Here is a 13,923-nt window from a genome sequence, read left to right on the forward strand (position 1 = left end):
GTTTCCGTCTTCTTCCACGCGTCTCTGTTTTTTTTTGTTTGTTTTTTCCATTTTCAAGCATTGGAGATCATTGTAGATGAACAGCCTATAATGTTTTGCACCTGCGTATAAGTTTTCCCCTCTCCAATCAACTTTTTAATCAAACTACGCTGTTCTTCTGAACAATGTCTTGAATGTCCCATTTTCCTCAGGCTTTCAAAGAGAAAAGCATGTTCAACAGGTGCTGGCTTCATCCTTAAATAGGGGACACCTGATTCACACCTGTTCCACAAAATTGATGAAATCACTGACTGAATGCCACACTGCTATTATTGTGAACACCCCCTTTTCTACTTTTTTTTACTAGCCCAATTTCATAGCCTTAAGAGTGTGCATATCATGAATGCTTGGTCTTGTTGGATTTGTGAGAATCTACTGAATCTACTGGTACCTTGTTTCCCATGTAAGAATAAGAAATATACTCAAAACCTGGATTAATCTTTTTAGTCACATAGCACTACTATTATTCTGAACACTACTGTACATTTATTTATGTAGTGCCTTTCAAAAACAGCTGCTACAAAGGGCTTCACACTCAGGAACAAACACAATTAAAACACAATAAACACAACAAAAGTCTAAACAAGTGGAATTTTAAATATCCACTGATCTTCAATCCAATGGAAATAGTGACCTCAAAAGGACACTTGCCATTAGGTTACCATCTGGATCAAAAGCCAGTTGACCTCAGAGATCTGCACATCTCATTTGAAAGATGACAAATGTAAAGAGATAATTGACTATGCAGTGTCACCAAACTCTTCAAGTCTGAACTTTATGGGAAACCAGTAGAGATAAATCAGCATTGGTGTCATCCAGGAACTCTCGGAGGACCTCGTGAGAAGCCTATGAACTGCAGTGCATGTAAACAATCCAAAAATGACTTATTGGGGATCTCACAACTAGCAAATTTCACTAATCTTAACAAAATGACACAGATACATGTACAGTCAATTCCATCTCAGGTTGTGCAGTAAGGCTCCGTAAATGGATAAGGCAAGAACACAGATGACATTATTATCCAGACTTGAAGCCTTGTCAGATAGAATATTTATGTATCGTGCAATGTGTTTGACATCCACAGTCTGTCTTGGGCTCAAAGTCATAGAGTTAGGTTAAGTCGCTGCACAGTGCTATCATTACACCTGGATTCTTGTAGCAAGCTTGCTGTAGCAACTTCTGACTCATTGAAGAAGTAATTTGGATATGTAGCAAACCCTCTTGAAGTCCAACAAGTAGTCCACTTGATGTAAATTTCTAATTATCTTCTACGTGGATAACTAAGGACCGTTCGATTCCTCACTGTTTGTTGACCTAAAGATGAAAGAGAGCTGAGGTTCTCAATCTCTGTACAAGCAAACCTGACTGAGGGGCATAATACTTCACTTTTGTGAAGAAAACTGATTAATAACGCCAGTGCAGTTCTGTAGTATGGAGATGTTAGTAATGTCATGAAAACTGAATATCATCTGAATAGCATTCATATAAGATGCTTTCAAAAGTTCTTAAAATGTAGCCAAGCAAATAAAGAGAACAAAACATTCCAGGCTCCAGGACAGAACCTTGGTGCACACCACATGATAAAATAGCGGAGGGCAATATAGACATAGCAGCTGCAATCTGGGAAAAAAACTGTGGTCAAAGAGGTGACTGTAAACCAATCTTAGGTTGACCAGGATACACCCACTCATGTCTTAAGTCCTGTAACTGAGATATAGAATATCGATCAATTCTACCAAAAGTAGAATCCAGTGATGGATCATTATCCTGCATCACTTAATTGTACCCCGTTCCTACATCTGTGGTTTTATGAGCAGTTAGGCCTTACACCACCCCCAAAATCTGTAAAACAAAAACTGATGCTGATTGAGGTTGGCTGAGAACAGACAAGAAATGGGCCTCAGAATCGAGACATTCTCTCCAACTATTGTGTTTTTCCACATAAAAGTGATAAATGTAATTATTGCAGATTGTAACAAAGCTGTCATGCGTAATTCTGCGTTGGTATTTGGATGCCAAAGTGTACAGAGATTAGATGGAGGACAGGGGTGTGGAGTGGGAGGGGTCATCAGTGGCCCAGAAGCTTTTTACCCCAGGGACCCCTGGTGGGTTAATCCACCCACAGCTTTCATTGTAATTTTACTAAATCGGCTTTATAAGAGGCAAAACATGAAGGACATAGTGGGGGACTTAAAAACAAAAAAACAAGTCCTCAAGGAAAGCCGGCCTGATTATTTATGTGTGCTCACTTTCCCACTGACAGATGTAGCGTTATCCAGCAGTCTTCTATGCCACGACCCCAGCTCTCCTACTCAGGGCTGCTGCTCAGACGGCGGCGTCCTGCTCGGAGGCTTCGGGGGACCTCTGACACCAAACCTCACAGTGAGCAGTGTGGAATACCTCGGCCCTGAGGAGGAGCTCCCCCCTCCAGGTATTACACACATACACCTGATTATCAGTGTACCATTATTACAATGGGTTTGATGAAACAGCACAAAAACACTCTAAAAAGTTTGGATGGGAATGGAGGACGGGCTCCATTTGAGATTTCGTTTGAAAGGTTTCCATCAGAATCGTATGAGTATGCTAAGGGGTCGACCGATTATTGGCCTGGTCAATTATCGGCACAGATAATCCCTTGACCCCTGATATACAAATTTGACAAATTGCTAATGTTTGATGTAGGGGTCGACCCAATATATATGCTAAGAGACTACCGATTATTGGCCTGGGTTCGACCAGTTATCGGTGTTGATAATCTACACCAGACATTAGCAATTCATCTTCATATCATGCTGACGTGCTTTTTTGAAAGTTTCGTGTTGGAAGCTCGTGTCATAATTTCAGCTGTAACGTCGTGATGTCAAACCAACCAGGAAAACAGCTCCACTGATGCTGAAAACATCTGTCGGCCTTCATTTTTCTACAAAGAAAATTGATCAGGAATTGATAAGGAATCGCAAAAAACAACTGGACCGGCAGGAATCAATCTTAACAATTTCAATCCTGAATATTTACAAAAAAAACATGCTGCTGCTGCTATAAAATAATTATTTGATTTATATTAAATATTATATATATATATATATATATATAATATTTATTGAACCTTTATTTAACCAGGTTAGTTGAGATCGAGATCTCTTTTGCAATGGAGACCTGGACAATTATGAAGTTTCCATTTCACTTAACCTGCATGTCTTTTAATGTGGGAGGAAACCGGAGCACCCGGAGGGAACCCAATCAAACACGGGGAGAACATGCAAACTCCACACAGAAAGGCCACAGGTGGGAATCGATCCCATGACCTTCTTGCTGTGAGGCAACAGTGCTAACCACTAAGCCACCGTGCTGCCCATATCATCTTTAGTACATTTTCCAAAGTATAAGTCACATTTTTCTGTATTATCAGCTATTTAATTTGGGATTTTAGTGGATTGTTGCAGTGGACCTTTTTTTCTCTGTGTTGTTTAGTGCTTTGATTCCTGGGAATGCCCTGTGTAAATAGTGTAAGTCACACCAGGCATAGGCCTCTGAAACCCCCCCAGAAAATGCGGTAATTGTTGGCCTGTTCCTACAGTTACGTTTTCTGAGCAGTTACACATCACAAGACGGCTGATCAGTTCCAGTTTAACTTTCCAACCAAGGCTGGTTGGCTGAGGACAGACAGAAGGTGCACAGAATTTTGCCGTTCTCTCGCAAAACAATTCCCTTTTTCTCTGGGGAAAAAAAAAGTGACACAAGTGAAGAAAAGAGCTGATTTGACATTTTTTGCCTCAACATTGCCATGTTATAATCGTGTGTTTGTGCCATAAAAATGACACATCTTCAGTCTCTTAGCCTTACAAGATTCATTGACAAGAGCAGTTTTTGTTGCTGGGGTTTCCCCGTGATGTCATCGGGGATTCCTCCAATATATTTACTCCTGGCAGAGGGAACAGTTGAGGCTGTTTTTAATAAACTATTATCTGCCAAACTATCATCTTAATTTAAGTCAACTCTTTGTGTCCTAGTGGATTAGTGGTCAGCACTGTTGCCTTACGTAATAAGGTTGTGAAATCACCTCCCACCTGGTTCCGTTTGAGGTTTGCATGTTTACCTGCGTTCCCTCCAGGTGCTCTGGTTTCCTTCCATTTCCAAAGACAGGTTTGGTAAACTAGTGACTATAAATGGACCGCAGGTCTACATGTTGCCGTGTGTTGAACTGGCGTCCTGTCCACAATGCACCCCGCCTCTCACTCAGTGACCACTAGGATAGACTCCAGCTCCCCCGCCCCGGGACCTTTAATTGGAATAAGTGGGTATAGAAAATGACGTTTGTGTCCTACTCAAAGTATTTGTGTTGCAGGTCTACATTCATACCATTAGAGGGCAGCATATACATTTCAATGATGTTCTCAACCCATGCAGTCTGCTGAGGTCTGCAACATGCATGATGTTTCTGCTAGAACAAAGATCACAGTCAAGTCAATTTTTGGTGAAGCATCAATATGTTCTTCCTCCAGTAGCTGCTCCTCTTCAGGACTGCGAACGTGTGAATGAGAACCTCCCACTGCCAGAGGAGGATGGAGAAGAGAGGCGCACCCCGCCAGTGACTTGCTTGAGGGGCTGCAGGAAGAGGCTGTGCACATGGAAGAAAAACCAGAAGAGGAGATTCCGCCAGGAACGTCTCCACCACAAGTACCTCCTAAACTGTTGTCTCAGATGAGTCATGGAGAAGGTGAGCACCCAGAAGTCAGGAGATGGGATCAAACCGGATTCTGTAGAAACATGCAGTGCATTATGACACAAAGCATTTCTGTTACAAACGTAACTGTTTCTTTGGGTCCCTCAGACCAGTCAAGGGTGGTAACTGTTGGTTTTCAGATTCAGGACCTGTGTCGCTTCCTGCTCACCTGCCCAACTCCTACCTCCCCAAGGAGCCTCCACCAGGGCCACAGAAAGTCTGGTTTCTATGACCCTGCCACTGCGAGGGCCCCTCTCCAACCCCTCAGGGTCCCCACATCTCGGCAATATGCACCCTCCAATGCCCCCTAGCTGCATTATGGAAGAACTGCAGAGAGCCTTTGCTTCGAAGAACAGACAGGAGAGGTGAAGTCAGATTTGATGAAATGTTCTTTTCATATGAAACATCCACATCAATGTGTTTTTACCTGTCTGTTTAGTGTCCGTGACGGGTGTGAGCAGGGCTCACCTCCCAGGCTGTGGTGCTCAGACGGACGACTGTCTCGCTCCTGCAGCTCGGAGAACCAACACGGCTCCTTGCTGGGGGCGGCTGTGTGGGAGGCGGCGGGTCTGACTGGCCCAAGAGGAGGCTGAGGAGAATAAGGAGAACGTACGGCTGGACCAGTGCTTCTCCAACACCTCAGGCCTCCCCACTGACCTGGACGGCTGGAACGAGTCCGTCATCTCCGGTGGGTTGGACAACTTTCAGAAATGTAGTTTACATGTATAACTCATGGTATCTATTCCTGTTATGTTGTTCTGTTTCTGCAACCCAGCATGATACAATAACACTATGGAGGGAAGGTGCTTTCAGATCCATTGGGAAGTGGATGAAGTTGTTATCCGATGTGGCTGTTTGTTCATCTAACTCAAAAATATTAAATAAGATTGACCTGAAAGGGTCACCCAATGTTGGATGCCAAGTTCATCCAGAATTAAATCAAGATGGTTTAAAAAAAAAAAAAAATTACCTTCAATCTGTGTTTTATTACCCATAATGCAACATGACATGGTACATTAAGGCAATGGTGAAATTGTTAGAAGAGTTTTGGTTTGCGTTTGCATCAATATTATGAGATCACAAAGCTTAACGGAATAAAACTGTCAATAACTTCTGTTTGGCGCGTTTTTACCTGAATACTCAAGGAAAGAACTTGGATTCCCAAAAATTGTAACAAACTGGAACACTTGCAGTGATACATTGCATTATGGGTAATTAGAAAACATCAATTTTTGGGTTGGTCTTCATCAAAGGTCAGGTAGATTCAAATCTGTAGTCAAAAACTTTTTAAAATGACTCTTATGTTGCGAAATATTTTTTTTTCCAAGAACTACCTTTAACAAAGTCGAGATTTCATGTTCAACAACTGAAAAGTGCAACGTAATCAGCAAACTATTAGTTACTTTGTTGGCAGCTGCTAATAAAGTAACTGCATAAAGCTGCCATGGAAGTAACTGTATACATTGTATGAAGTAAGAAATAAAGTAACTTTTCAAAGTAACTGTGGCAACATTGTTCAGTTGTGTGCAAACTCCTCCTCTATCGTGTTCCACACTTGTGTGACAACCTCAGTTTTATTATTATTATTTTTTTTAAGGGTACTTGACCTCAACGTCTGTGTTGTATTTTTGACGAAACTCAAAAATATGTGTTTAAAGACTCTTTTAGCTGGGCCAGGGTTCGAAATTAGCTTTCTTAAAAAAAAAAAAAAAAAAAAAGTAGTTTTCATGACCCGTTTAAAGAATTCTTTCTACTGGACATGGAAACAGATAAAAATGGTCCTACTCACAGTATCTCCAATCACAGCCATAAACCCCTTCAGATTTGTCAGGGGAGCCTTGGTGGCTTCCCTCACTGGTCTCAGTCTTTGAGGACCGTCTACTCCAGACAGATTTATCATGTTGTTGTTGAATAATCTCATATTTTATGAAACATTATGATTTTAAAAAAGAAAAAAAATCATTTATTTTGGAACATATTTGAAATTCTGTACTTAAAATTCAGGGATGCAAATAATTCTGACCAGACTGTAACTGAGCATCAGAGCCATTTCCAATATTTTGTTCATTATGCAAGATCTTTAAACAACAAACAAACAGACAACAAAAATGAGAACAGCACTAATGGAGTGCACACCTCCACCAAGATGAGGTGCTCTAACAGATGCCCGAACCTGCACATTTTCCATCATCTCTCCCTGATCTGCCACGAGATGATGATCACATTCTTGTGTGCTCCACCAATCAAGCATGAACAGACAGTAGAGATGGAAAACATGCAGTTAGAGGGGGACCAGGATTGGGAACTACTGATCTTCTGCATTTTTTTTTTTAAGTTTAATAATAAGAATCCTGGATCCACTCCTCCATTTGGATCACTTCAAAAATTCATATATAGAAACGTAAATATACACATTAAATATTTAGTAAAATCTCTATTGTTGTACAGATCTGCACCAAATCTCACCTTCTTTTTCTCTTTTTTCCCCCTAAAAAGATCTGTGCATTATCACTTGAGAAATTCCTAAAAATATTGAAAAATTTTCAATTTTACAATCACGTAATCCTGCTCAAAGTCAGACAGCACTAAAAACAACCTTCTTGCAGGAGGTAATGTATCTACCACTCTGCGTGCAAACGTTTGTGACTGAAATGTTTGTCTGGATCTGGTGGCAAAAAATGTGATTTGTATTTATTTATTGTCATACAATTGGAGTTATTATAATTCGGCATGTGCTACATTTTGATCGGATTAAGCGGCTAACCATCTGTAGAGTGTGAATTCTCTGTAGGAGAACAAAAACATATACAGTGAGGCAAATAAGTATTTGATCCACTTTTGATTTTGCAAGTTTTCCCACCTACAAAGAATGGAAATGTCTGTAATTTTTATCGTAGATACACTTCAACTGTGAGAGACAGAATCTAAGAAAAAGAATCAGAAAATTGGACATCGGACGGATAACAGTTCCATTATGTCTCTTGCTATTCTCACCATAATACATCGTATGAGTGTCACTCTGTGAGAGCAACACTTTTTATTCCGCTGCGTTGGAGTCTGTGAAGAACTGGTGCTTTTTGTTTGTGAATTCACTCGCTCACATGCACGACTTGAATTTTCTCCTTTCTGTTCCTGACAAGCACATCTTGAATGTCCATTTTACTCGTCTTTCACTGAAATACAGCGAGAAGCCATTTTATTGGTGGACAAAGGTAAAAACAGTGGTCTCCATTTACTATCAGGTAAATGTGTTTCCAGTGTCACAAAAGAAACCTGGGGTCATTTAAGGCAGAAATCTGCCGTGTGGCCTCAGTGGTTACTGAGATACCCAGAGGGATGACTTGTTTGGGGTCAAAGGTAAAAAAAATAGGTGTGTCTAGTCGTTTTTGGTCCATTCCATCTCTGTGGGGTTGGAGCTCATGGACACTTGGGCTTGCTGAGATTGAAGTAGTGGACATGCAGATTATGTTGGACCTTTTGAACTTGCTTTGCTGGATGGCTGGTTGTCATGTTGGAGGTACATCTGGCTTGGTGAAAATCTCCTTCCTCAGTGTCTGTTCTGACTTGCGAAAACAGTCTGTTTCACTGCGACTCTAATCTTCACCCCATCAGTGTAGACCAGGTTGCTCAGTGGATAAGAAGCTGGCCTGATTAGCATATGTAGACCTGGGTTTGAATACCGTTCATGGTACCTGTCTGTGTCCTTTGACAAGACATTTAATCCACATTGTTTCAGATGACCTATCTGTCAATGGGTACAAGACTTGCGTGGGGAAGTAACCTGCATCAGACTGGCGTCCCTTCCAGAGTGAGTCTCGTGCCTTGTCCACACGGAAATGGAACTTTCCCTGTACAGTCTTGTTCTTTGTCATTTTCAAAAAATGTTCCATAAACAAGGCACCGTTTCAAGAAAAACTGTGTACATATGAAACCACTGAAAATGCTGTAGTATATATGCCAGGCCTGTATGTGGCGATGTAACACTCCCACAAAAAATGGAGAAGATGACATGGAACATGTGCATCAAGCTTGACGGTGAACACAAATGCTGAAGCAAGCGCAAAAGCTGAGACATTGGTGTAGACCAGGGTGGGCAACTTGTTCCAGAAAGGGCCATGAGGGTGCAGGTTTTCTTTGCAGCCACTGACTCCACCAGGTGATTTCACTGATTAATATCACTTTGAGCAGGTGGAATCAGTTAATGAGTCACGTTGATGAGTCAATAATAACAGACTACACGTCTGTAGTCTGTTGTTATTGTCGTTACGTGACGGCTTGCAGCTGAGATTCAGGCTACAATTACAGAGATGGAGCTATGACATCATTATTTCACAAAAAAACAGAAAACATAGCATTACAATAGTCCAATCTGGAAGAAATAAAAGCAAGAATCAGCGTCTCATATATCACAGAGTTGATATGACACAAAACTTTTGCAGATACGCCTGAACTCATCTCCGTGTTGATGGGCTGTTGTTAGAGCTAGAACTCAGTGCCTCAAAAGTCCTTGAAAATGCTCCCTTCTGTGGCGTTCCTTTACCCCCCCCCCCCCACACACACACACACAGGTAAAATCTGAAAACACCAAAAGGTTTCTTCTTCACGTCACAGATTCCAACACTTGGTCTTAATATTTCTGTCCTGTATCTTTATTATAACTCTAGTTTGATTTTGGGGATACAAACAAGTGTTCATGTTCACCTCAGGAGATCTTTGCTCAGCTGTGAAAGCTCACTGGAGCCATCAGCCATCGCGTTTTTAAAGAGTCCTTCCTGTCACACACACAATAGGGTGAGCCTCATGTCACTTCAACCTGCTCGCCCGACACCAACTCTCAACCCCCGACGGTGTGAGATGTTCTCGCTCTAAGAAATGTCATCCTGTCCCACCCAGAAGCTCTCTCTCCAATCAGGTAATGGAAGTCTTGGTTCACCCCATCTGCCTTTTGTGCTGCGAATCACTTCAATTGAACGACCTACAAGTTCCACGCTGAGGTGTGCGGCTCCTTTTTACCCTCAAACATGCAGAAATTGTTTATTTTTTTAACACGTTTTGTCACTGAGAGGAAGGAAAGCTTTCCCACAACAGAGAGGTCACATATTAACATTTCTAATAGTTCAAGTCCCTCTGGATCAGCTTCATCCTCAGAGTTTGTGCACAGGTGTGTTCGCTGTGGGTCTGAGGGTATTTTTCGCTGACGACGGTTTCAGACTCCAACAGCAGCATCAGGTGGGGGAGGAGCAGCATGTAATTTTATTCATGATATTTACACCGATTTGGGTCAAAGCCTGAAAAATTTATACAAAGCGTACTGTGCATGTGTTTGAACGAGAGAGTAAACACGCTGCTTGCAGAACGTGCACGCTTTGATATGCAACTGTTCCACTGAGCCCCCAGCATGCTGCAGGAGCAGAGTGCATCATGGTCTCCAGGCAGGAAAAGGCAAGGTGCAAATCATTGCTGTTTGCACTGTAACCTCCAAACGAGTCCCCAAAATAATCACGACATTTGCAACGCAAGTGTGCAGAAATGTGAGCGTGGGTTTGGTTTAGGCTTATTAAAAACAACTTAATGTGCTGTAACAGCTCAAACACGAGCCGCAATTAGAACGAGAAACCAGTGTGCAGCAGCAGCTCGCCACATTTTTCTGATTGTGCCGTGTCACCTTACAACTGTTCCTCAGGGAATGAATGGCTGTGAGCCAAGGTAAAGGGACTTTTTTATTCTCAGAATGTTGCATGACCTGACTAAATCACTGCTCTGTTGTAATTATGTAAGTTCCCTCTGTATGTGGATCCACATACCCTGCCCAATAATAACAATAATAATTTGTGCTTATTGCCTGCCTGATAGTCAACGTGTCCAATCGTGTGCATCCATCAATGTTATTTAAAATCTCAGAAACCAGTGATTTTAGTGTCAACTTATTTAACAGACAAGTTTCCATTGGCAGTTCATCAAAAACACAAGTGTTACCAGAGTTATGATTTAAAAAAACCCATCAGACATTCAATTTTTTTCAATTTATTTTCATTTATATAGCGCCAAATCGCAACAGAGTTGCCTCAAGGTGCTTCACACAAGTAAAGTCTAACCTTACTAACCCCCAGAGCAGCAGTGGTAAGGAAAAACTCCCTCTGAGAAGAAAAACCTCAAGCAGACCAGACTCAAAGGGGTGACCCTCTGCTTGGGCCATGCTACAAACATAAATTACAGAACAATTCACAAAATGAATACACAGGAAATGCTGTTGGTGCACAGGACAGGAGGGTCTCCAGTACAAATACCACACCCATCTCTAGATGGAGCTGCACCTTAAACAGAGAGAAAAAAACAGAATCAGTCATCAGAAAGACAAGAAATACAGGATAATTTGTCAGCATTAAACAAAAAAAAAAAAAAAAAAAAACAGGAAATACTAAGGTGATTGCCAGCCACTAGCCCAAAGCTTCACTAAAAGACCCAGAATTTAGGTAAAGCTGAGGCCGCGGCACACTCCATTTCCAAATAAAATGAATTGGAGTAAAAAGCGTAGAACTATACTATGCCAGTATGCTAACCATATGAAAGGGAAAATAAGTGCGTCTTAAGTCTGGACCTGAAAGTTTCCACAGAATCTGACTGTTTTATTGACGCAGGGAGATCATTCCACAGAACAGGGACATGATAAGAGAAAGCTCTATGACCTGCAGACTTCTTATTGACCCTAGGGACACAAAGTAGTCCTGCACACTGAGAACGCAAAGCCCGGGCTGGTACGTAGGGTTTAAGTAGGGAGGTGCCAGTCCACGAACAATTTTATAGACTAATAGCAGAACCTTAAAATCTGATCTCACTGGAACAGAAAGCCAGTGAAGAGATCCCAAAATGGCTGTAATGTGGTTGAACTTTCTACTTTGTGTCAAAAGTCTGGCTGCGGCATTTTGAACCAATTGGAGAGCCCTAATGCTGGACTGTGGTAAACCAGAAAATACAACATTGCAGTAGTCCAAGCAGTCCTTGTAATATTTCTAATGTGGAGGTCAAAGGATGTAGGATCAAAAATTTACACAGTTAAATTCATTTTCTTTATATAACACCAAATAATTATGCAAGTTACCTCAGCACATCATACAGGAGCAAAATCTAGGCCAGTGGGGGACAAGACGACCTAAAACGGTGCATGTTTCCCGTACAACTGATCACCTCAATAGTGTTGTGAAAGTGTAGGAACACGGACCCACAACAGAGGGCGCAAATGAACGGACAATGGAGGAAGTCAAATAACACTTTACTGTTGTGAATAAGCACAACAAACACAACGGATTACAACAATAGACAAAGAAGTCAATTCACAAAAATGTGTCACGTGGGCAGGCTCGAAGATAAGAGACGTCTGTCCAAAGCAGAGCCGGAACCACACGATTTCCTCCGCCACCGAACCCCGGGAATACTGGAGCCGCCAAGTCCCGAACTCCCAGGTGGCCACTGCCTCCGCGTGTCGGATCTGGTACTGCTGGCGAGGAACAAAAAACAGTTAAATGTTGGGTGCGTTTTGCACCCAGCAACCCGTATGGCGGGAAAACCACCTCCACCTCTCGTTGGAAGAATGTCTGCTATTAACGCACAAAAGTAACAAAGGGTTAATGTCAAAGAACACAGTCGGCTGAGTACGGTACCTTCTAGGTAGAGCGATATCTCGGCAAAGAGGTGGAGATGTCATCCTGCTGATATACCCCTGCTGATCAGATGATTGGTGACAGCTGTTGTAGGCGATAAGTGACAGCTGTCACCCCGGCTGCTCCTGTGAGGCGGCAGCGCCCTCTGGTGCCTGGAGCCCCGCACTCCAGACAGGGCGCCCTCTGGTGGTGGTGGGCCAGCAGTACCATCCTCTTCAGCGGCCCACACAACAAATAGGTTGATTTCACAGATGATCAATGCCCAAATCCACAAAGCATCTCAGAGCACTCCTAACTTAGCCTAAAAATTCCTGGCAAGGAATCCTATCCTCAGAGTGATCCAGGAAGTGCCCAAGAGCAACTGAGCAAGGAGGGGACGCAAACGTTTATCTTTGTGAGAAGGCGGGGTTGACTCCGTTGCTAGGTAGATGCAGTCTTCTAAGAACTGTGAAAAAAAGAACTGTCACAAAAAAAGGAAATGAGAGGAAAAAAAAAAACAAATGCGCTCTGTGCTCCCCATTATAAATGGACAGTGAAATCAGCGATCATATAACCTGAACTGTTTTAAGAAATGTATAATCGTGGAAAATAAATTTAATGTCATGATGATAAACTCTGCTTGACGTTTCTTCCTCAGAGGGAGCTTTTCCTTAGCGCTGCTGCTCTGGGGGTGCTAACGTTAGGACCTTACTTGTGTGAAGCGCCTTGAGGCAACTCTATTGTGATTTGGCGCTATATCAATGAAAATAAATTGAAATTGAAATTGACAAATACCTTATTGTCATTACACAAAATGTACAATGACACTGGAGGAGAGCTTTCTCCTTTGTCAGTGAAGACAGATAAAGTAAAAGTGTGAGGTGACCATCTGCTATTCTCACCATGCAATGACAGAAATATCATGGCAAAAGAACTATATTGAGGTCTCGTGATCACGATGATGGAAGATGTAAGTCCTATGCACCCTGTGGCCCATTGGTGCTGGTGCTGTCTCATGAAGTATATACCTCCTTCAGTGAAACCCAACCTCCATGATCGCATCAGCTAGAAGAAACAGTGGCACAGCGACCAGCTGCCATTCGTTTTCAGAGTGGCCTTTTTTTAGCAACAAGACACAATTGGTCACTATGCCGCCAGGTAGTTCCAGCCAAAATAGACAAGAAGTCTATTTTATGCAAATGTTGAATGATGTGACACAGTGACTGCCAAACCCAGTGATGACAGCGTGATGCACATTGTTTGATTGTGTGAACAAACAAATCCAAGATGATGGAACAGGCGATAGCTGTATTTCTGTATAAATCTAACATGTTTGGTATTTCTTCTCTTAGGCTTAGTAAATTACTGTAAAATAGACACTTTTAAATCTGAAAAGTTTGTTCTTGTAACCAGATGAAAGTTTGTTTCTTGTAACCAGATGAAATCTCTGAGGTGATTTACAGACACACAAATCAGTCATACGTTGGTTCCATCAAACAGCGAGTGAAAGCTCATTGGGTT

General features: G+C 42.0%; 1 protein-coding gene across 1 annotated transcript in view; it reads left to right on the forward strand.

Moving 5' to 3' along the window:
* phactr3a (phosphatase and actin regulator 3a) overlaps nucleotides 1-13,923 on the forward strand; it is a 96,868-nt gene that overhangs the window by 48,565 nt on the left and 34,380 nt on the right. The window contains 8 exon segments of the mRNA XM_034171542.1: nucleotides 2,303-2,470; nucleotides 4,545-4,607; nucleotides 4,610-4,759; nucleotides 4,906-4,968; nucleotides 4,971-5,130; nucleotides 5,205-5,302; nucleotides 5,305-5,346; nucleotides 5,349-5,492. Coding sequence (XP_034027433.1) covers nucleotides 2,303-2,470; nucleotides 4,545-4,607; nucleotides 4,610-4,759; nucleotides 4,906-4,968; nucleotides 4,971-5,130; nucleotides 5,205-5,302; nucleotides 5,305-5,346; nucleotides 5,349-5,492 — 888 coding nt within the window.

The sequence above is a fragment of the Thalassophryne amazonica genome, chromosome 6 (assembly GCF_902500255.1).
Source record: "Thalassophryne amazonica chromosome 6, fThaAma1.1, whole genome shotgun sequence".
In the NCBI taxonomy this organism is placed as follows: domain Eukaryota; kingdom Metazoa; phylum Chordata; class Actinopteri; order Batrachoidiformes; family Batrachoididae; genus Thalassophryne; species Thalassophryne amazonica.